The sequence below is a fragment of the Zalophus californianus genome, chromosome 3 (genome assembly GCF_009762305.2).
Source record: "Zalophus californianus isolate mZalCal1 chromosome 3, mZalCal1.pri.v2, whole genome shotgun sequence".
Lineage (NCBI taxonomy): Eukaryota > Metazoa > Chordata > Mammalia > Carnivora > Otariidae > Zalophus > Zalophus californianus.
The window spans coordinates 138082674-138107457 of record NC_045597.1 but is presented as its reverse complement, the minus strand read 5'-3'; the positions used below and the strand labels follow the sequence as shown (position 1 = coordinate 138107457).

At 35.4% G+C, this 24784-nt stretch overlaps 1 protein-coding gene across 9 annotated transcripts in view; it reads left to right on the top strand.

The window, feature by feature from the left end:
• ATF2 (activating transcription factor 2) overlaps positions 1-19972 on the top strand; it is an 86283-nt gene extending 66311 nt beyond the window's left edge. For 8 of the 9 annotated variants that reach the window (XM_027587954.1, XM_027587947.1, XM_027587955.1 and 5 more), the window contains 4 exons: positions 2081-2230; positions 5306-5512; positions 12585-12690; positions 17431-19972. In XM_027587954.1, coding sequence (XP_027443755.1) covers positions 2081-2230; positions 5306-5512; positions 12585-12690; positions 17431-17657 — 690 coding nt within the window. In that variant the 3' untranslated portion in view covers positions 17658-19972. The other variant, XM_027587953.2, reaches the window with a different exon arrangement.
• Positions 19973-24784: the final 4812 nt, after the last annotated feature.

Below are 24784 nucleotides of genomic sequence, written 5' to 3'. Positions count from 1 at the left end.
GTGTAATTCCATTTATATGACATTCTAGAAAAGGCAAAACTTTGGGGACCAGAAAACAGATTAGTAGTTTCTAGGGGCTGGGGGTGGGAAGAGAGTATGGCAGGAAAGAAGTGTGAGGGAATTTGGGGGAATAATAGCACCGTTCTGTATCCTGATTGTAGGGGGTGGTTACACAACTGTATGCACTTGTTAAAGCTCCTAGAGCTATGTACAAAAAAGACTTCATCTTACTATATGTAATTTATACCTCAGTAAACTTTTTTTTTAAGATTTTATTTATTTGCGAGAACATGATGGGGGGAGGGGGCAGGGCAGAGGGAGAAGCAGACTCCCCACTGATCGGGGAGCCCAACACAGGGCCTCTCTACCAGGATCCTGGGATCATGACCTGAGCTGAAAGCAGACACTTAACTGACTGAGCCACCCGGGGGCCCCAGTAAACTTGTTTTTTAAACTACTGATTTGTTTTTAAAATCATACCCAGAATCTACAATGAATAGCGGTAAAGAGAAAATGTCCAGTAACACTTGTCTAGGTATAATTACTGCCTCGGGAACTTTTAGTGACATTTTCATGTATGCTTCAGTTTTTCAGGGGTCTGGATCAGTTATAGATGGTAAGGAGATATACATAAATGAAAACAAATTACAAATTTGGAGATGGTTGTACAATTTTCTAAGCTCTTAGTTCGAGTAAATGAAAGCAGTTGTACTAAAATCATCCAGGGGCCTCTTTCAAAAGCTCTTCCCTCTTTCCCACCCCTCCCTGTGCTAGGAAGGGAGAGAGAAAGTTTGCTGCAAATCTGTTTGTAATGCCCAGCCAAATACAACTTCTGAGAAGTTTGGGAAGCACTGGATAGACTGTAACACATTCCTCTTATCAGTTTTGTAGCCTCCTTCCCATTCAAATATGCACCTGAGTGTGGATCTTAGGAAAATGTAATGGATGTATCTGTATCAAGTTTTGTGATGAAACTTTATTTTGGGCTTAAGGACTATACGTCTCAGTTACTAAGAACAATATCAACAAAAATAGTCCCTGGTCTTTTGGGTCCCTTTCATTTCTTTTTTTTTTTTTAACATTTCTAAGATATTATAGCATGATTATCTTATGCTAATTATTTCATATTTATATATTTTTAACAAAAAAAACTAACCCAAATATCACTTGTGCCATTTTTGCCAATGAATCCAGTTTCTATCAGTTAACAAATACATGTGTTGCTAGGTCATGTAGCAAATCAGTATACCAGTTGCTTAAAAGGGGTGCAAAGAAAGATAAGGCAATCTGTTCTTCAAAGAGCTTACTGTCTGGTTGAGGAGATAAGATATTCATATATGGTATATTTTTGCTGGTAGAATAAGAAACTTTATGCAAATTGTATCTTTGTTAAGAGGTAGCCATAAATGTTTAGGGCCGCCTCCTAACACTAGATCACTCATCCTCTGACAGTGGGTCAGGTGCAATTCAGTTAACTGGCAAATGGAACATAGTAGAGGGGATAGACTTGGAACTAAATCTGCTTACTGGAAACAGGGAAGACCTCAGGGAGGTGAACCTAGCTGTAGGTTGTAGGAGGAGGTTCAGTCTGACAGTTAATATAGTGGCCTAAAAAATGCAACATCAGGTCGTTGTCCAAATAGGCACTGACATCAAACCATCAAGCAGAGATCAGTTGGGCCCAAATTTGGAAGAGGTTTAGGTTTAAGAATCTAGGGAGAGCCTGAGAAGATGGAGATATAGGAAGAGGTGGAAGAAAATAGGTGAAAGTGTACATAATTTGTATTGCTTATTTTAGTTGAACAGAGGTAGATTATTTTCAGTCAACAGTGTTTTTATTTTTCAGTCTTTTCTCAAAATTGATTAGGAACAGCAGAGTATAAAATCCTCTAGTAGTACTAGACAGACTCAGGAAAGCTTCTCAAAGTGTTTGTCTTATTATTTGTAATGATAAAACTAATTTTAAAGCCAAATGCATTCCTTAACAAATATTTTGTTGTTGTTAACCAAAGAATATGTTGGGAGTTGGATTTGAGTGGAAAGCAGGGAACTTTTTTTTCAATTGGTATTTGCGTTTCAGAGATTAAAAGCTGCTTTGACCCAGCAACATCCTCCAGTTACCAATGGTGATACTGTCAAAGGTCATGGTAGCGGATTGGTTAGAACTCAGTCAGAGGAATCTCGACCACAGTCATTACAACAGCCAGCTACATCCACTACAGAAACTCCGGTATGTGTGTTGTTTTTATCATTCGTACTTTATCATCTTTTAAAAAACAAACACAGTGTAACTTAAATGACTATTTTATATGCTTTGAAAAAAATTATTTCTGGTCATAGTTCAAAAGTATACCAAAAACCTTAGGAAAAGGTAGTTCATTGTAAAAGTATTGGTACTCAAAAATAAATAAATAAATAAAATAGTTGAACAGTTGTACTGATCAGGACACCCTTTAAATGCTTCTGTAGGTGTCTGTGTTTGTTGGCCTGACATGACATAAATATCCATCGATATTTTTTTAAATCATTTTTTTCTGTTGATTGTATTCAGTAAGTAATGTGTGCATGTGGGTGTGTTTATTACATTACTAACATAAATCAAATGATTCTTGAATTAAAATTTGAGAAACATCGCCAAAGGAGCAGACATATATGCTTTATAGAAACTCTATACTAGAGGTCCTTTTCATTTATCTCTAGTTTGTGACTGCATATTAGATGACTGATATGTCTATTATGTGTAGTGCATTTCTACATGGAAGGGTTGGTTACTGTATTTCTGCTAAATGTTTTAGAACTCTGTTTAGAACTCTATTTAGAACTTTTAAGATAAAAGATACTTAAGGATACTTAATACTAGCATTGGCATTAAAAAACAAAACTTTACAATTAGAGAAACAGGTAAATGGCAAGTTTAGATTGCCTCATAATCGTTACTTTTTAGATAACTCTATTTTATCTTCACAAAACTTAGAATAAAGTGGAATGTAGTTGTGGTAGTCATCCACTAAACAACTTAGGGGCCTAGAGAGAAGGAAAATAAGTGTGTATGTTTTACTGTCATACTTCAGAGATGAGCAAACTGACTCAGGAGCCAAATCCAGCCCATGGCTATTTTTTCGTGTGGTCTGCAAGCTATGTGTGGTTTTTACATCTTTAAAATGTATTTAAAAGAAATGAGTATATAATTTATTTTCTTATAGTAACTGTAGTTTTACCTGGATCTAATTTTTATTTATATCCTTGTATTGGATGGGAGCTTCATGAAGGCAGGACTTTATAGGTTTGTTTACTATTGTATCACTAGTTTCTAGGATAGTCCCTATGTTCTTTTTAATAATGTGAAATGAATGAATCAATGGAAGGAGGGAGAGTGGGAAGAATATATGCTTTTTAAGGAGCCTTAAATCCTTGTTAGGTATAAAAATGTACAAATATAACTCTGTATTAGTTTCTGCTTATAATACTTGTGATTAGCCTTTGCTGTAATAACTTGAGTTGTCAATTAAAAAAAAAACTGTTCTTTCCTATTCAGCCAATGAGTAAAAGAAAAAAACCTGCTATTATCAATAAGTTAAGAGGATGAAGAAAAGAAAATATTTCAAGGTTGCCATTCTTGAAGCAAGCCATAGAAATATTTTTCTAAAAGATTAACTTGCAATTATGTACGTAAAAGAAATGATCTAATTTAATACTTAATCTTTATTACAATTAAAATACAGTATAAATTAAATTACCCTCAGAATTTTTAATGCTAGTCATTTGGAAAAGGAATTAAATGATAACATATGTTTTTTGGAGTTTGTAGAGTGAGAACTAGTTTGGTGATTTCCCTGCAGAACTTATGTTGAGCTTATGTATAAGACTTCTGCGTATTATGTAGATTAGGAGAAGATAGAAGTTTTATTTGTTTACACCATTTTAGAATATAATTACAGGTAAAAGATTGTTTTCAGGCTTCCTTGGGTCATATGCCTGTGGTCACAAAGTGCCATTTCCTTTGCACTATTTCCAAGGGTTCATTTCCTATCTCCCAAGTTCAAGAGTGTTCTGTGGCACAATTTTGGGATTTGAGAGAGGTTTGGAAATACTGTTCTGTAGTCCCAGATACTAGGCAATATCACTAGTGACTGAAACGGTCTTTGGCTGATCTGAAGTAACTAGGCTGATCTGTTGAGGGGCAAGGGGAACCAATTAAAATTAAAATCTGAACTCCTGTGGGATTCTGCCCACGAGGAAAATGAGCATCAGTAATGAACCTGACCCTAAATTTCAAAAACTGAAGAAAAGCTGAGTATACCAAAATATGTACATGTGGTAGTTCCCTCTTACCCACGGTTTAGCTTTCCGAGGTTGCGGTTTTTCATGGTCAGCTGTGGTCCAGAAGCAGATGATCCTCCTTCTGACAGATTGTTAGAAGGGTCATTCGTAGCCTAGCACTATGTCATAGTGCCTTTATCATTCACCTCACTTCACATCATGACGTAGGCATTTTATTTCATATCATCACAAGAAGAAGGGTGTGAGTACAGTACAATATTTTAAAAGTGAGACCACATTCACATAACTTCTATTACAGTATATTGTTATAATTGTTCTATTTTATTAGTTATTGTTGATCTCTTACTATATCTAATTTATAAATTAAACTTTATAATAGGTATCTATGCATAGGAAAAAACATAGTATATATTGGGTTCAGTACTGTCCATGGTTTCAGGCATCCAGGGGAGTCTTAGAACATATCCCCTGCTGATAAGGGGGCACTACTGTACTTTTACTCCTCAATTTTTTACTCCTCAATTTTAGAGAAACCAATTTTTAAGAGAAAATTTTAGTATTTATTTTTAAAATTGTATTTGAAAAATAGCAAGTAAATGGTTTTTCATAGTGAATTTTAGTAAATTATTAAATTTTTTACTTTAGGACCTTATAATTTTTCAAAGGACTGTATTATACCATAGTGTTAAAAAGTACACTTGGAGAAATATAAGATCTATACATGTTTGTTTGTATTGCATTTTCAACTTCTTCATATTATTTCTATATAAATGAAATGTTATACAAACTTTAAATATATTCACTGTGATAGTGAATTAATGAGAATCTTATTTTAGCAGTGCTTATTTATTTCAAGGAATTTGTTAAAGCACAGGGTGATTTTCATGTCACCCCAAAATATTGATGTATACAGTGAGACTTAGAAAACAAAGTTAGTAGCTCTTCCTCTTCTGCCACTCTTTACTGCCTGTATTCTCACTCACTAGATACAAACATAAAAAGCTTCCATTTGTGTTTATTATAGGCTTCTCCAGCTCACACAACTCCACAGACCCAAAATACAAGTGGTCGTAGAAGAAGAGCAGCTAATGAAGATCCTGATGAAAAAAGGAGGAAATTTCTAGAGCGAAATAGAGCAGCAGCTTCACGATGCCGACAAAAAAGGAAAGTCTGGGTTCAGTCTTTAGAGAAGAAGGCAGAAGACTTGAGTTCATTAAATGGTCAACTGCAGGTATGGTGCATATATGTAAATGTTGTCCTCTTTTTAGTAATTGTGAACTTAGCTCTTCCCTGTTTTTTCCAGTTAGCCATCCAGACATTTTAGCACACAATATTGGGTGTGTATGGAATCTATAGTAAAACACAGTTTTGTAAACCTATTTGAATACTGAGATGAAGTAATATAAAACCTGCAACACTGACACAATAAGGAAATGTTAAATATAAGTTTTTACTTGTATGCTACAAAAGTATGAAAACTATCTGGCTTAAACTTTGTAAAGTTGTGGTATATAAAGTTCAAACAAAAGAATCTTAAAATTTAAAATATCACTGGTATTTCACTTTTCTATTTTTATTGGTTTCTATCACAACTGTAAAGTTGCTTCAGTAGTATTTTTAAGTTCTTTGGTTCTTTGAACTATAAATTTTGTTGTGTTTATTTAGAATGAATGTAGTGCTTGGAAAAAATGTCAGATTGACAGCTTTGGAAACTGAAGGGCTCTATTTATCCACAGAACAGGTACAATATGGCCAGTGGCAGTAGAAATCATTTCATACTCCCTGCCAGTGTGCCCCAGATAGGTTTCTTAGGAACCTCATGGGGGATATAAAGGTTTTTAAGACTCCTTGTTCAGTCTTTGCTAAGATTTCCGGTGATGGTATCAGACAGCACTAAGATTATTTCCTTCATTCTGTTTTTTCTTTCTTCCTTTTATTTTTCTTCTGTTTAAAGATTTATTTATTCATTCATTCATCTTAGGGCAAGAGGGGGGAGAGAGAAAGCTAGGGGAGGGGCAGCAGGAGAGGCAGGGAGAAGGAGAGAAGCTGACTGACTCTCCACTAAGCAGGGTGACATGGGGCTGGATCTCAGGACTCTGAGATCATGACCTGAGCCGAAATCAAGAGTCCGATGCTTAACTGACTGAGCCACGCAGGCATCCCCTAAGGGATGTTCTTTAAAATACTTATACAAAAAAAAAAGAAAAAGAATGAAGTTCATATGTATATGTTAACCTAGGAAATTATCTATAATATATTGTTAGGGGTAAAAAGAAAGTTGTTGAAAACAGCCCAAATGTCTATCAGTAGATGAATGGATAAATTACGGTATATACATACAATAGAGTATTATTCAGCCATAAAAAGGGGAGTGGATGTGGATGAACATGCTAGAATGTGGTTGAACCTCAGAACATTTTTGCTTAAGTTAAAGAAGCCAGAAACAAAGCCACCTATGACTCCATTTATATGAAATACCTAGAAGAGGGGTGCCTGGGTGGCTCAGTTAAGTGTCAGACTCTTGATTTCGGCCCAGATCATGATCTGAGGGTAGTGAGATCGAGCCCCACATCAGCTTCCACGTGGGTGTGGTGCCTGCTTAAGATTCTCTCTCTCTAAGAAAAAAAAGTATCTAGAACAGAGAAATCCATAGAGATAAATGCAGATTGGTGGTTGCCAGGAACGGGGGCAGGGGGTGGGGTGGTAGAAAATAGGGAGAAACTGGTTAATGGGTAAGGAGTTTTACTTTGGACTGACAGAAGTGTTTTATAACCAGATTGAGGGAGGTGGCTGCTGTACTGAACACCACTGAATTGCTCACTTTAAAATGGTTAATTCTAGGGGCGCCTGAGTGGCTTATTCAGTTGGGCATCTGCCTTCTGCTTGGGTCATGCAAGGTCTTGGGATCAAACCCTGCATCGGGCTCCCTGCTCAGTGAGGAGTCTGCTTCTCCCTCTGCTTGACACTCCCCCTGCTTGTGCTCGCTTGGTGTTCTCTCTCTCTCTGACAAATAAATAAAAAAATCTTTAAAAAAAATAAATTAAAATGGTTAATTCTAGCTCATGGGAATGTCACCTCAGTAAATTACTCAAAAAAATAGTTGTACACTAAAATAGCACAACTTTTTTTCATAAATAAAAGGTTTGTAGTTAGATGGATAAATGTGTAGATATGAAAATTGGTATAGGAATGAATCCCTAAATTGTAAGTAGAATTTTAGGAATGACATGTACCAGGAATAAGTGGTGAAGAGGCTGTTGAGAGTATGAATGGTTTGGGAGAAAGGAGCTTCAGTTATGACTTTCTCTATTGTTTCAAGTGGATAAATGATTTTTATTTTTTGTTGTTTTTTAGTTACCAAATAAAACAAAAACAGTTTTAAAAAGTGCCATTCTGGTTATCAGAGTATAAAGAGTTAATAACATGCTTATGATAGATTCAGGGAGAAAAAATTTCAGTCTGCCAACAGCAAAACCGTTAACTGTGAAGAACAAAATGACTTATAAAGAAAATTGAATGTCAGAGAAATAATTAAACTCTACTTTATGTGAAAACATTCATCAATTCTACATTTCCTTAATAATCCCTCACGTGACATACAGGCTTAGCTGATCAGTATAGTGGGCAGTAATGACCCATGGTTACTTACATATTACAAATAAATCTTAACGAGTGTTGAGGTGTGACTGTATACGTATTTTTACCAAATACATATTAGGTTTCAAAGAACATTAATTATTCAACTCTCTTGCCCCACTCACTGAATTTATATTTTAGCTTTCTAAAATTGTAGCTAAAAAGACAATTTCATCAAATTGTATTAGAGACATGGCAATCTAGACCCAAACTTGGATACTGTTGATTATCAATTATTATATTTTTAAAGATAATATATGGTTTTATTGTCTTTTACTTGAAAGAGTTTTCACCTCTTTGTGGCTTTTTCATTTATCCTCATTTTGGAATTTTGTTTTCAGCTTACAAATTCAGCATGTTTCCTTTAGGCAGATTCTTTACTAACAGTAGCTCCTTAACAGTTACTCTTTGTATAAAACTTGGGAGTTTTTGTTGTGGAGTTTGCTTTTAAAACGGGTATTGCAAAATGTGTGTGGAGTAGAAGCTTAATAAATTAAAAAAAAAAGCATTCTTTCACAGCTGGATATGTGAGGAATTTTCACTCATAAGTTAATGATACAGAAAAGGTTTTGTTATTGCTCTATTGTGATTAAATCTTTTATTTCTGATACCCAAATAGTATTTTATTTCAGTATTTATCACTTGAAATATAAAGGAATGGTGACAATTGGAAGATGTTAAACCTGGTTTTTTTTGGAGGGGTTAAGATTTTATTTATTTATTTGACAGAGAGAGACACGGCGAGAGAGGGAACACAAGCAGGGGGAGTGGGAGAGGGAGAAGCAGGCTTCCCGCGGAGCAGGGAGCCCGATGCGGGGCTCGATCCCAGGACCCTGGGACCATGACCTGAGCTGAAGGCAGACACTTAACTGACTGGGCCACCCAGGCGCCCCTGTTAAACCTGTTTGTTTTAATTCCTGGAAGAAAAAAAAAACGTATTCTATGCTATCACTGCCTTGCTTCTTTTCCCCTGAGTTTTAACCAAGCTCTAGAGGGGGAAGGGTAACTGATGCCACTACTACTTTATGCATTTTGTTATGGGCCTGAGACCTTAGTACTTCTTTTTACTAGGCCTTACTAAAAATCTTTGAGCCTTTACTTCCCCATCTGTCATACTCACAGAGTAAGTCCTGTTATGAAGATCAGATGAGAGAGAGGGTATAGAGAAGTCTGTTATAACTACACTATGCAAACTTGTTATTCATTCTGTCATTAAGCATCTATTGTGTGCAGGGCATGTTATTAGACACAGGAGATATAACAGTGAAAGAGACATTGTCCTTGCGCTTACAGAATTTGTGGTCTAGCAGAGGAGACAGACACGAAACAAAGTATGAGAATACTCTGAAGGAGAATAAGAGAAGGGTCATTCCCATTCATTTTGCAAGGTATTTCCAAAGTATTAAGAAACCTGTCATCTTTTTCTCTATTGTTACGGACATAAATATTTCCGGACATAAATTAAATATACTGTTCTTCAGTATAAAGTTTTACATTCGTGACAGTCCTTGGCACTGTGTGATGGGAATCTTGATACTTAATCATTGATTTTTGTGAAGACTGTAAACGTGAAGAAAATCATACCTTTAGCAGTGATGATTGCTATCATACCTATCCAATATTATTTCTTTAATGTTGGGGGTATTGGCTGAACTAGAAGTCAAAGATCATAAATTTATGGAATACTGGGTCCTCAATCTATGGCCAGGTATCGATGAAAAGCTTTGATAGATTCATCAGTTGGCTAGTCTGTCATGATTTCATCAGTCTAATCTGCTTCACATAATCTGTAAAAAAAAAAAAAAAAAAGTGGGTTTTTTTTTTGTTCATAGTATATAATTAACCTTTGAGTAGCTACAGATGGAATGGAGCAATGGTATAGACAATGTCAAAGTAATTTACATTTTATTTTAGGCCAGAATAACAATTTTTTTCAGCATCTGCTTTATCTTACCAAAAATGTTTACTTTGACAAAAAAAATCCTCATATGGTTTATGCTGAATGTCTATATAGAATATTTAGGAGAAAGGGCATTTGTGATTTTTAAAAAGTGAGACTTTTAAAAATTGAGATGATACTGTAAAATATGCCAGTTTTCATTTTATGTCTGAGAAAATTAACAATGCAGCTACGTTGGCGAGGTTGTTGGTATAAATAATGAAATTAGGACCTCTGACCAGTTTTATATTATTTAAACAACTTCATTTCACCTTCTTTGGAATTTTTTCCTCTCCCCTGGACATAGAATTATTCATGGTTCTAAAATATAACTATGTACTCAGTCTGTAGTAGGCTGTGTGCTTTACTCTGGGGATACAAAGAGCAAAAGTCATCCCTGCCCTTGAGAAAGTCCCAATCTGGCAGAGGTGGTAAGCAAGTAAACCAAAAATTAACAATCCTGTGTAGTAAATACTAGGTAAATGTACACATGTATGTGCGTATGGATCTGGGAGCACAGAAATGGAGTTCTTTTCCTATCCAAATTTATACTGTACTGATTTCACTCTTAAAGATGAATTAAAAAAATTCGCAAGGCAAGAAAAAGAGGAAAGCTTTTCTAGGTAGAGACAACGTTGTGTATTTACAACACCAGTTTGTATAGGTCAAAACGATTAAATATTAATTTTTTTTCCCCATAGGTTAAAGCTAATGTGAAAGAGTGATCACAGGCACCAGATTATAAGAGATTATATATTGTGGACTAAAAATACATATCCAGCCCTCTTTCATATTACAGAAATTAATGAGAGAAACCTGTTAGACAGGAGTCTCAAAATCAAGCTGACACAGCAGAGAGGGAGAAATTTTAGATATTATCTATTAGATTATTCATAACATGGTTTCTCATTTTTGATGTCATTAATAAAGAGCTATATAATTAGCATATTGACCTAATGACTGCACTGTTCCATAGAAATGAGTTTTTTTTTTTTTTTTAGATTTTCTTTATTTATTTGACAGAGACACAGCGAGAGAGAGAGAGAGAGAGCACAAGCAGGTGGAGGAGCAGAGGGAGACGGAGAAACAGGCTTCCTGCTGAGCAGGGAGCCCGATGCAGGCCTCTATCCCAGGATCCTGGGATCATGACCTGAGCAGAAGGCAGAGCTTAATGACTGAGCCACCCGGGCGTGCCCATAGAAATGAGTTTTCTAAACAGCGTATTTTTTTAAAGCAAAGCTCTAAAGTCTAAAAATTCTCGTTTTGTATTTTTGATCACTACACGCCTATTCTTGTATCAAATACAATATTGTAAACACAATTTAGCCTTTAATGTTTAAAGTTACTGTGAGCATCAGGTTTTGTTCTGTGCTTTAGTGTATTGTTGCAGTTTGTTGTTATAGGGGTGCAAGGAACTATTTGAACCAACAGACTTGCTTAACTTTTATTCTCTGAATTTTTATGTTTCTGTCATTGATCACTTAAGGGCACCTAATGAATCTAATCTAAATTACTTTACATCCAGCTTTATGGTCAGGAGACCAAGGGATGGAAAACAAAGTGCCTGAGCTTTTACAAAAGTACATATGCTTGTTATATTTCTTTAATTTTGGGTTCATAGATGAAATCTGAATACTTAAGGTTAATGTCAGTTCAAATAAGTAGTGGTATTTGTAAATTAAGTATTTACCATTTTATTAAATTCATATTATTTCTAATTCTTGAATATTAGTAATTATCACTAATTGATGCATCTTTAATATTTGGGGGTGACCAAAAGGAATTAAATGGAATCTCTTAATTTGTATGTTTTATATAGAATTTACCAGAATAATCCATCCAAAACAAAGGCTGAAGTGCTCATTTTTTAATAAGGACTAGGTCAGGGGTGCCTGGGTGGCTCAGTCAGTTAGGCGTCCAACTCTCGGGTCATGATCTCGGGGTCATGGGATTGAGCCCCACGTTGGGCTCAGCACGGAGTCTGCTTGGGATTTCTTCCCCCTCCCTCTTCCTCTGCTCCTCCCCTTGCTTGTGCCCTCCTTCTCTCTAAAATAAATGAATAAATAAAATCGTTAAAAAAAAATAACTAGCACAATTCACCATTAATTTATCAGATTAAATTTAGATGTGTACAAATTACCTAGATTGAGGGAAACTAAGCCATTTAGATATTACATCTACTCTCATTGGTTCCGTCTCCAACACAGTGCCTTGCTCAATTTTAGATGTCCATGATTCTTTGGTTATTGTGGTCTCCCCTGTGGAGCTCTTCATAGTTTCTGGAAAACTAGAAACTTGCCTAATTTAGATTCCAGGATAAATTTTTCATTTTCAAGTGCACAGAGTCAGTGAAAATTCATTCTGACTCCCTTGATGTTTCTAATTTTTCATATAATCTAAAGAACATGCAACATAAGTAAAAAATACCTTCTGTAGGTAACCTGTAATATATAAGCAATCCCAAGGCAAATGGTAATGTGAAAACTTTGAAATATGTTATCCAGTCATGTCGTTATCTCATTTAAATTTTTATACAAGTTGCAGTCTTTGTACAGATGCTAAAATATGAAAACTGATTTGTACTGATTAAACCTATTTAAGCAGTATATTTTGTTTATTCCTTGATATTCTGTTAAAGATAACCGATATTCTTATTTTTCACTTGTTATAAACAGTAAGAAATGTTTAGTCTGATGCTGTTAAGGTACATAAGTTGTTTCTTTTCTAGAGTGAAGTCACCCTGCTGAGAAATGAAGTGGCACAGCTGAAACAGCTTCTTCTGGCTCATAAAGATTGCCCTGTAACCGCCATGCAGAAGAAATCTGGCTATCATAGTGAGTAATGTTCCATTACCTATAGCCTTAGGCTACATCAGTGAAATACTGTCAGAGCGAACCAAGCTACCATTAAAAAAAAAAAAAAAAAAAGAGAGACCACAATTCTAAAATTTAATATTAAATATCAGAACTTCTGCAAGGTTATTATGGAATGGGGAATATACTTCTTAGAATCAGAGTTTTTGGATTTTCCTATTTCTAGCTTTTTTTCTAGGGATTATTACACATCAACAAAACAAGCTAATAATTTTTTTTAAAGATTTTATTTATTTATTTAATTGACAGAGAGACCGCGAGAGAGGGAACACAAGCAGGGGGAGGGTCGGAGGGAGAAGCAGGCTTCCTGCCGAGCAGGGAGCCCGATGCAGGGCTCGATCCCAGGACCCTGAGATCATGACCTGAGCTGAAGGCAGTCGCTTAACCAACTGAGCCACCCAGGCGCCCCAAGTTAATAATTTAAAACATAGTGTAAATACTGATGATATTTTGTCTTCCCAGAGTAACATTTTGTCTTAGAATGACAGAGTGAAATACTACTTCTCCAGCCCTCCATTCACTAATTTTTTTTTAATTTAATTGTCTTCACTTAACAATATATAGTACCTGTTTACAGTATCAGATCCTTTTGTTCTTTATTAAATATCAGCATTGTGCGATTTTTATATGGTTGTAAATCTTTATATTGAGGCTTTTAGTCATAAAAATGGTAAAATAGAACACTATGTAAGTTTTCTGTTACATGTTTTCCCCAAAATGAGATTCCTCTCTTTTCAGCATTTTAGAGGTTAATTGTGTTTTTTCCTTCTTGTAATGTCCTTCTTTTTTGAAAAGATGCACAATATTGGAGCCAGCTGTTACTCTTGAATAAATGGCCAATTTTGTCCATCGTACACAAATTTGTAACAAATAACAGAGCTGGGGATGCATTAGGCAACATTCATAATATATAACCCACAGCTTTCGTTTTTATGATTTAGTGATATTTCAGGATATTTGTAAATGTGAAGATTGTTTCAACCATATGTATCCACTTCATTTTAATTTGCCAGTGTCAGTAATTCAAAAGAAAGAAACATTTTGTATTGGATGCAAACAGTTCCTCAGGTGCTCACGATAAAACTTAATGGCCACCATCTTTACTTGTAGTCATTGTAAGCAGTTTCATCAGAGTGGGCAATATTTTTTAATTTAAAAGATTCAGTAGATTTAGCAACACTCTATTGCCATATATTTTTAGAACATTGATTTTTGTCAGTTTTGAGCAAATAAATCTCAGCCCTTTGATATCTAGTCATTTTTACGGGATGGTGAAACACATTGTGGAGTAAATTGGACCCATATAGAAATATGTTTGGGGTTTGTATTAACAATGATTGCTGCAGGGATGAAGCCATTATGGCTCCCATCTGATTTAACAACATAATTTCCTATGGAAGCTACTGAGTTCAGCATTATGCATATATGATTTTCTTAACAAGAGAGCTCTCTTGAATTTTGATAGTTCAAAAAGAAATATACAAATGATTCTACAAAATTAGAAGGAAAATGAATTTTTCAGTTACATCCAACTAAAAATTTCTCTTCTGCAATTTTTTAATCTTAGATAATCTCTTGGATAATCCCAGCAGTTTTAGCTCTATAATCAAGGCAGCATATGCTCAGCAAAGGCAAGCCAATTTTTCATTTTAAGCAATAATTTATAAAGATGTGTTTATGAAGATTATAGATGTATGGGTTTATATGCCATACATACCCTTAAATAAACTGAAAGTCTAGATTAATACGTTTTTAGGGAATATGTATTATGCTAGGTTGTATAGACTGTAAGAAATGAATAAGACATTTTTGATGTTTGGAGTTATTCCTACCTTTTTTTCTGTCTAGTCATCTAGATAATCAAATAGACTGAAGTAAAAATTTAGTTTTAGCATAAAATTAGTTCTCTTCAGCTCTTGGGAGATAATTGGGTTTTATAGAAATTTTAAAGTAATTTCTCTTTTCACACTTGAAGTCTTAGGAAAAAATGTGACTTCTCTGTTGTCTGGTAGTCAAGGTAGATAGATAGATTGACTAAGTGAATATTTAAATCTTAGAGAAAATGTGGGGAAATTCACAGATACCTAACACTGTTCATGTTGTAGCACACAGCTATTGCTAATGGTGGTGGACTGTAATAGTTAACACTTCCAAAACATTTGTGAAATTAAGGTTTAATAGAAATTAAGGAATATTACAAAATCTTTTCAGGTAGAGGTGACAGTATAAAAGCACACACCATAGGGTCTCAGTTCTAAGGCTCGAAGTCCCCACCTTGTAGAATGAAACCCCTCAGTCATGGGAAAACCCTGACAGTTGGGGTCACATTAGCAATCAAATAGTATAAACCATGAATGAAAATATGAATACATTTTTAATGTTTGGATTCTATGAAGAATAAAGCACAAGAGTGATCTTATTACCATTAATTCATATTTTCTAGATCTCTGGGCATAATTAAAATGGTATTTTGTTTGTTTCTATAATCTTAAGTGGGAAGGAAAGCTTCTTGGGCCCTAAATGTAATTGAGAGCTTATATTTTCATTAATGAAAGTATGTATGAACATAGGTAGAAAACTTCATAGTGTGAATTGTCAAATAGCTGGGGGTTTTGTAGCTTTAGGGCTGAAAATGGCTCTTGGAGTGCAGTAAGATCTCATATCTTTTGAGTGCTTATGATTATACTAATGATTTTTCTCTCCTGACCTTCTAGAAGTAGTGGACATAGGTACAGGTATATCACATTATAAAGATATTGTATGTATATATAAAATTTATAATTATGTCATTTATAAGTGAGTACCTGATGCTTTGTACAGCCTAAGGATTTGCTTTACCTAATTTGAATGTCTGGAGATAGGCACTTGTCCTTACAATTTACTGTTTCATTTGGAGTCCTTGCCTCCACTGTATATTTAAATTTCCTTATACCTCTCATCACAGATCGGCCTCTTTATTTTTGAGAGCAGGTGTTCCCTAGAACTTAACACTGAGAGAAAGGTCAGTGTTCCTGTTGAAGAAGAGTGGTGCACAAAAGAGAACTCTTTAGTATTCTTTTCAGTTAAAGTGTCATTGCCCGGGTTTGGGTTTCTTTGAACACGTAATTGTTGTATGGGCTGTTTAACTGAATTATAAATATTTTATAACATTTGTTATTGCTTCATCAGAAAAGTATCCTTTCTGCTTTATATAATTTTAAAAGGATTATTGATTGTGATTTTTTATTGTATCTTGAGGTCAAATTTTTATCTTGAGGTGTGATTTTGCATTTATAGCAGATTTATAGAGAAGATGGGATTCTAATACATTTTAAAAACTGCTTTACAAAAATGCATGGATTTGAGGCAAACTTGTCAAAATTCTGTAAGTACTGTATTTCAGAAAACTCTCAAAATGAGGAATTTTATTTAAATTGAAGTCAAGCTGGCCAAGTTCCTCCCCTTGTCCTCTGCATCACAAATCATAGGATGAGTCCTGCTTTAAGGGTCCACAGTCTTTTAATAATTGATTTTCATTAGTAAGCGGGCCAGTTTGCATTGTGAGATTTGATAGAAAGCCTGCTTGTTACTTTTAAGCACTAAATAAAAATTATTTTAATGCCAAGGGAAAAGTATAAAAACACATCAGTATGATACTGTTTTCAGGATGTTCGAAGATAAACAAAGCTAATAGTACAGGGAGGCATACCCATTTGGTAAAGCTTCAAACAAAAAACAAGGGAATGGTTAAAGAACTATCGGAATGCTGATTACCTTTGATGAGGAGATGAGCCTCCAGGAAGCATCGTTGTTATTGGCAGTGTTCTCTTAAGTTTGGGACGGGGTTCACAGTTATTGGTTCATGTTATCATTGTATCTCCTGAGTTACATATGCTATAAATGCTTGTGTGTTGTGCATATCAAATTTTTCACTAAATGAAGTAGCTGGATTACATCCTGTTAAAATGAGAAAGGTGTAGGAGATTCATTGTTCAAGCCTTAAAGTTGGTAGCTTTTCATAAATACTTAGAAAGCCCCTTTCTGAATATCTTTTCCATTGCAGTGTCTAGAGTTTTATATAATTTTTTATTTGAACCCCAATTAATTCATGCAGCTATAACAGCTGGTGGCATTTAGATTCTAAATATTGCTTATTCTCATGTGGATGCATCATTAGAATCAGGTGTTGTAATCACCCATTGCTGCAGTAGATGGAAAGTCAGCCAGAATAAATATAGTTCTGGAGAATGCAGAGGGAATAATTGGAAAATATAATTTGTATGTAAGAATTCATTTTGTTTATGCATGTGGTTGTAAATTTTTTTTATCTTTTAATAAGAATGGCATGTAGGCAAAGACACAGGTTTTGTTAAATGTGTTACTTGATAAGTGTTTGATCATATCTGTAAGGACAAGGCTATTTCCCAAATTCCTACCTGATTTTCTTAACACTATTTAGCAAATATTTCAGCTCTGTTCTGTGAGGCACTGGGCACGCACGTGCTTCCCTGTGCCTGGTTGTACCTTCATTTGACCTGTTGTGGTGAAATTGCCTACTTCAGACTTACAGGCACCTTTCGCTTACTCAGGCCCAGTCATAGCAACTTAGCTCAATAAGCGACTTTGTAAAAGCCTAACTTTTCACTCTGTATACTGACAGAGACTGACACATTCTTAGAGAGATGTCTTTAAGAAACAGTAACTTTTCTTTTTTCCACTCAGCCGCCGATAAAGATGATAGTTCAGAAGACCTGTCAGTGCCAAGTAGTCCACATACGGAAGCTATACAGCATAGTTCTGTCAGCACATCCAATGGAGTCAGTTCAACCTCCAAGGCTGAAGCTGTGGCCACGTCAGTCCTCACGCAGATGGCGGACCAGAGTACAGAGCCTGCGCTCTCGCAGATAGCTATGGCTCCTGCCTCCCAGTCACAGCCCTCAGGAAGTTGATTAAAAACCTGCAGTGTGGCAGTTTTAGATACTCATTAGTGACTTCAAAGGGAAATCAAGGAAAGACCAGTTTCCATTTATGCGAAATCTGTGGTTGTAAATTTTTTTTTTTTTTTTACTTGAAATTAAATTTGGCTCTAAAGTTGGTGTAGCAGCAGTTGATGTTCAGACTGAACAACAGTTTTTAGTCTCTGGAAAAAGACTGATTTTGCTTTTTTTATAAATATTGTTAGATTTATTAATTTCCTGTGCTCAATGTGTAAATTGTATTATAATTCATTGTGGTTTATTTCACTTTTAATTTGGTGGTGTTTTAATAAATGGGGGTGTTACTGAATCTCTTCCCACTTCCATTTCTTTTGACCACCTCTTAATCCTCAACTGTGATGGTAGTATTGTTTATCATTTATACCAAAGTTCTGCGTAGTCCCTATTGACTTTGTAATGTTAACAAGGTCATAAAGCACTAGCAAGAGAAAGATAGAGATTTGCTTTTAATCTTTTTGCCTTTTATTTTGCACATTATGCAAAAGGAAAAACATTAGAGAACACTTTTTAAGTGAGTGAAACATGGTAAGAGACATACGATGCTTTTATGCACACTCTGAAACTAAATCAAGATCATTAATCGTGTGTTCTTTTTAAGATTTTAAGTAGACATGAATTTTGGAATCCTTTATCATTTCAAAATGACTATTTTTCAAATCCTCAGTGTTTTAAACCCTATGTTTTGAGGCTATTAAAATATGAAATTGTATAATCTACGATACAGGGTTATCCAATATCTTAATAATTTTTTGAAATTAGGTTTTGGTTTTGGTTTTTTTTGCAGATTTCAGGTTACAAACTGAGAAGTTTATGCATAATCAAGTATGGTATGGTTGCCAGAAAAAGCCTAAAAATTACTTAGAAAATTTAAGACTGTTTACCCCCATTGTCTTGTACTTGCAAGCTAACTTGTACTTATTCTTGTGAAAGCACTGTCATCTTTTAGTAGCAAATTTTGATAAAGTTTCTCGTGGGAAAAAATCAGTATCTATCTTTAGAACAATGTAATTATAATGTGGGAAGCAAGAGTGGATGAGAGAGAGAGAGAGAGAGAGTGTGTGTGTATGTTTCTTTCAATAGTTTATGCCAGCAGTCTTTGCTTGAATGTTTAACGATGCCTTCAGTGTGATGCTGGCCAATAGATGATTGCAATTTAAAATGTCATTACTGTGCAGGCTTGGATAACTAACATTCCATGATGTAGTTTGTTTCTGATGAGATGATTGTAGGTACACTTTTCTCATTATCCAGTCATCTGTGGGATACTGAGTTTTCTAATGTGCCATTATCTATTTTTATTCTGCAGTTATGTTCAAAATACAGTACAATATTTTAAAATAGACTAAATTGTTAAAAATAAAGTAGTAGATGTGTGTAAGAAAACTTTGTAAAATAGTTATGAGTCCTACCCAGTAGCAACTTCTGGCATTCAAGCAGGATTCCATTATGTAAATAACTGTAATGCATTTATAATAAGTTGTGTAGTTCTGCATCTATACTACACTATTTACGAACGTCTCAGTGCCATCTCCTAATGAGACTGACATTTAAAAAACCTATATCGAATATCCTTGATAATTCCAGGAAATATCCCACCTGCCTAAGTTCCAAACTGGGAAACATTCAAATTATACAAATGACATTTCAGAACTTTTAGGTATGAAGATAATAGGATTTTTATTGTTTGGCTTATTAAAAGTGAGCATTTTTAGTTGATAATCCTACTTCTAAATTTTTTTTATTTTAAACTGATTTTATAATTTTAAAGTAATGAATTTCTCATCGTGACTTTGCCATAGTTATGCTAAGGAGTTGATCTCAAAGGCACAAAATATGAATTCTGCAAGGCGGCTATTTTTTATTGTAGTTTGGATGGGTTAGGTAAAGCCTCAATTTTTTCACTCTCCTAAGTCCTTCAGTACATTTTTCTTTTATTATTTATGCAAGTTAAAGTTTTTGGGTAACAGGAATTCTTGCAACTGTAAAATAAAACTACATAGATGTAAGAAGTCATGTAAACGGTTAATGAACTTACCAAGGTTAGCAAAACTTTCATTGTAAATCAGTCTGTATTCAGCAAATAAAAATCATTATTAGTTGTATACACAAATTCCATTTTGACTTTCAGGATGTCACACTACTTCTGTACCTAGCATTTTGAGTCCTTATATTTGCAATGTTACACAAACTGTACTACTTTCTTTTATGTGCAGTTTGCATGAGTAAACCATCAGAGAATAAATTCTATCTTTAAATTATGTTCATAATTTGCTTGTCCTTACCTATCTTTCATAAAGTAACATCACCTGATAATAATATGGGTTCTTTTTTTTCCTTCAGGACGTTTATTACCTGAGAAGAACCAGGTAGTCTTTCTATTTATGTTATAAAATTCATTGCTTCTCAAAGACTTTTCAACTGCAGGGTGCTCGGGCCTTATTCTTCTCTGCATTCATTAAACCCCATTCATACACAGTGAACCTCTAATGTTCCCCAGCCAGGAACCTTCCCCCAACTACAGCCACACCCAGATCCACCAGCCTTTGGCATCTCTTGGCGACTGCCTAACAGAAACACCTTAAACATATCGTGTCCAACTTTGTATGTCAAGTGTAGTTCAGTATAACCTGTCCAACACTGACTCTTCATCATGCCCCATCTTCCCTTCAGGTGTACTTCTCCAGCAGTCTTCCATAAGGCACTGACGACAGCTCCATTCTTCCAGTTACTTAAGCTGGGACAACTGTGTTGTCATCCTTGATTCCTCTTTTCTCACAGCCCACCTCCAAACTATCCAGAAATGCTATTGGCTTTTCCTTCAGAACGGTCGAGAATTCAGCCGCTTCTCATCCTGTACAGTGCTATCATCCTGATCCATGCCCTCATTTTTTGTCACCCAGGCTACTGTATTTGCCTTGTAACTGTCTCCTTGCCCCCCCCCCCCCCCCCCCCCCCCGCCTACTGTAGACCATCCTCAGTACGGCAGTTAGAGTGGTGCTTTCCAAATGTGAATCCGCTTTTATAGCACTTCTCTACTCCAAATCCTGGAGCCCACTCTTCATTGCACTCAGAGCTTAAAGTGGCCTGCAAGATGATTTGCTCCCCCACCCCCGTGCTGTTATATCTCTGAATGCATTTACAACTTCGTTTTAGTCAGTGAATGAGTGCTTAACTAGGTGTGTCGGTCATTGTTCTGGGCACTTGGAAATCCACCAGTAGCCCAAACACGAAAATCCCTGCCTTTCGGAGCTACATTCTAAAGAGGGTGGGCAGGAAAGTTTTTGGGGAAAACAATTAACATACTAAATACATTGTATATTATGTTAGAAGTGGTCAGGTTTAAGAAACAGAGGCTGGAGAGCATGTGAAGTGATATTTCAGTCTTTCAGATTGAGCCAATCTGAAGAGATGCAAAAAATCAGGTGGCCAATTTTTACATTAAAGTTACACATTCTAACGAATGTACTTAATCTGGATTACATGATTTTAGATAAAAGATTTCATGAAGACAAGGTGATGTTCTCCTCTAACAAAATTTGATGAAATATTAAAAGGTCAAACTCATGTTGGCATTGATTTGTTTCAGAGGACAGGAAAATAATCTTGTCTCTGGCGTGTACTTAATGTTAAATGTAGTTTTATTAATTCTACATCTCAGACTGTGTAGCAATTAATGCTTGACATTAAGAATTTACTTGTGAGAGTAAAGAGTATGGGAGAATCCTGTTTACTCCTAGGCCTTCATTTATGTAAATATACACATGCAGAGATACACAGAAAAAAAATGCCTAGATGACAGCAATTAGTTCTAAAAGACATTTAGAAGAAAAACATTTTAAATCTGACATTTCTAGATTATCTTGACCATAGGTTAATGGTTACTTTTGAAGGAAAGTTATACCATTTTATGTCTGATGTAGTTATGAAAAATCATTTCTTTAAACTATTAATAAATACAAATATATTCCCTAATTCTCACATGGTTTTAAAAAAAGTACAGGTCTCTCCAGACTAACAATAGACTGAGACATGGTCGTTCATTGAGGCAAAGTATTAAGATCCTAGAGAGTTTAGCATCCTTCTATGTGGAGAAAAATGCACACAAAATTTAGAATAAAGACTTTTCTGGAAAAAGCATCCTACCATTTAAGTAAATGGTAAGTTGCCATAGAAAAAGAACAATCAGTGAAAATGTTTCAAAACTAAAGGATTTATTAGTTTTGAAATAACAAAGGCCATGTGACATTGGAACCTACAATAAAAGAAAATATGCATAGTTTTATTCTGTTGTAGCAGTCCAAGGCACCAAATCAAATGTTAGTTGTAAAATTACCAAATATGTCACGGCACTCTGAAAGGGTTGTTACTCAACAGTGGGCCAGTGAGTTGCATCTTTTTTCCTCAAATATACATGAAAATTTTTCCAATGGCTTTCTGAGAAGAGGAAGTCCTTGGTACAACCGGTCATGGTCACAGTGCCTTCCCTTGCCTCTTCATTTTGCATTAAATTTTACATTTAAGACCATTCCTTGAACTAGAATTTGTTTAACAAAATAGTTGCCATGGCTTTATCATGCATTACCTCAATTATCTGGGAAAGTATTTGAGTCTGAATCTCATTTTTAACTGTCAGTTATGTCAGATAAAGATTGGTTTACTTTATTCACTTACATTAGAAATCACTTTCTGTGAAAGTAGACCCCCCCACCACCACCAAAAAAAAAAAAAAGAATGTTCTTCCAAAGAGGGCATGTAATTTAGGAAGAGATGCAGTTTTTTATAGCCTGACACAAAAATTAAGCAATAATTATTTAATGGGGTTTACTTAGCAGAATTTAAGATGATAGAGTTGTCTATTGTAAGGTTCTCCGAATTGGGAACAAATGCATTGTTTATGAGGAAATAAACCTTGTCAATACATCTATCTTCAAAAGTAAACCCTTTTGCATTATCCATTATTACTGTATTGTTTGATTTTTTCTACCAATAAATTTTTTTAATTTAAACATGTAATTTAAATTAATTTTAAATTAATGTAATTTTAGCTTTTAAAGTCCATTTTGGGAATTGTGCTTGTTAAAATTGTGAGAGGGTCTAATTAAATAACATCAGTGAAAAATAAAAGGTCTAATACTATCCTAGCATTAATTAATCTGGACATTTAAAAAATCAGATAATTACTGACTTTTCCCCAACTACTAAATTTTTAGGAAAGTACTTCTTTTACATCTCAGTTTATTCAGCTCAGCTAATGGTTTCTGAGGTGACTTCCAGCACCATGAGGCAATCTGCTAAAGCATAAACATCCTTGTTGGTAGCTTATCTGTAGATGCTATAGGAGTGCATCAAAAGCAGTGTGCTATTGTTGAAAATGACATTGCTCCGTAAGAACTTGCATAAAAGACATCTGTATGCCTGTATAACTAGTAGTCTAGATTATAGAGGGCCTTCGAAGTTGATTGGGACTCTAAAACAGAGCAAACCATTGACTTTCAGAAAAGGGACGTTAGGAAAGTGGTTTAAGGAACAGACAATAATAGGAAGGCTGGCCCACATGGAAATCAGCTACCAAGTTGCAGTAATTCACGCATGAGTTGTAATAAGGACTAGGGAAGAAGGGCCAATAAGTAGCAAAAGGGATAGGTGTAAGAAATATTTTGCAAGAAATACCCATAGAGTTTATAGACTAAAAGGGAGATGATGAAAAGCAAAGAAAGAAGACTCCCATTTTTGAGGCTTGAAAGACAGATGGTATCACTTGTAAGAGTAAGTTGGGGAAGGGAGCTAATTTGGGAAGAACAGGTGTTTAGTATCTTGGAGATTCAATGTCCAGACTCCACCAAAAAAAACGACTAGAAGCAATGAATGAATTCAGTAAGGTCACAGGATACAAAATCAACATATAGAAATCTGTTGCACTTCTATGCACTAATAATGAAGTAGCTGAGGGCGCCTGGGTGGCTCAGTCGGTTAAGCGACTGCCTTCGGCTCAGGTCATGATCCTGGAGTCCGGGGATCGAGTCCCGCATCAGGCTCCCTGCTCGGCAGGGAGTCTGCTTCTGCCTCTGACCTTCCTCCTCATGCTCTCTCTCTACCAGTCTCTCTCTCTCAAAAAATAAATAAAAATCTTAAAGAAATAGAAAAAAAAAATGAAGTAGCTGAAAGAAATTAAGAAAACAATTCCATTTCTAATTGCACCAAAAAGAATATAGTACCTAGGAATAAATTTAACCAAGGAGGTGAAAGACTTGTACTCTGGAAACTATAGAACATCAGTGAAAGTAATTGAAGCTGACAAAAACAAATGGAAAAGATACTTCATGCTTATGGATTGGGAGAACAAATATTGTTAACATACTCCCCAAAACAATCTATAGATCTAATGCAATCCCTATCAAAATATCAACAGCATTATTCACAGAACTAGAATAAATAATACTAAAATTTGTGTGGAACACAAAAGACCTCAAATAGCCAAAGCAATCTTTTTTTTTTTTTTTAAGATTTTATTTATTTGACAGAGACACAGCGAGAGAGGGAACACGAGCAGGGGGAGTGGGGGAGGGAGAAGCAGGCTTCCCGCCGAGCAGGGAGCCCGATGCGGGGCTCGATCCCAGGACCCTGGGATCACGACCTGAGCGGAAGGCAGATGCTTAACGACTGAGCCACCCAGGCGCCCCAATAGCCAAAGCAATCTTGAAAAAGAACAAAACTGCAAGTATCACAGTCCCAGATTTCAAGAAATACTACAAGGCTATAGTAATCAAAACAGTATGGTACTGGTACAAAAATAGACACAGAGGTCAAACAGGACAGAGCAGAGAGCCCAGAAGTAAACCCACAATTATATGGTTAATCAACAACAAAAAAGGCAAGAATATACAGTGGAGGAAAAGACAGTCTCTTCAAATGGTATTTGGAAAATTGGATAGCTACATGCAAAGAAATGAAACTGGACCACTTTCTTTCACTATACATAAAGATAAACTCAAGATGGATTAAAGCCCTAGATGAGAGACCTTAAACCATAAAAGTCCTAGAAGAGAGCATAGGCAGTAACTCTCTGACATCAGGGGCGC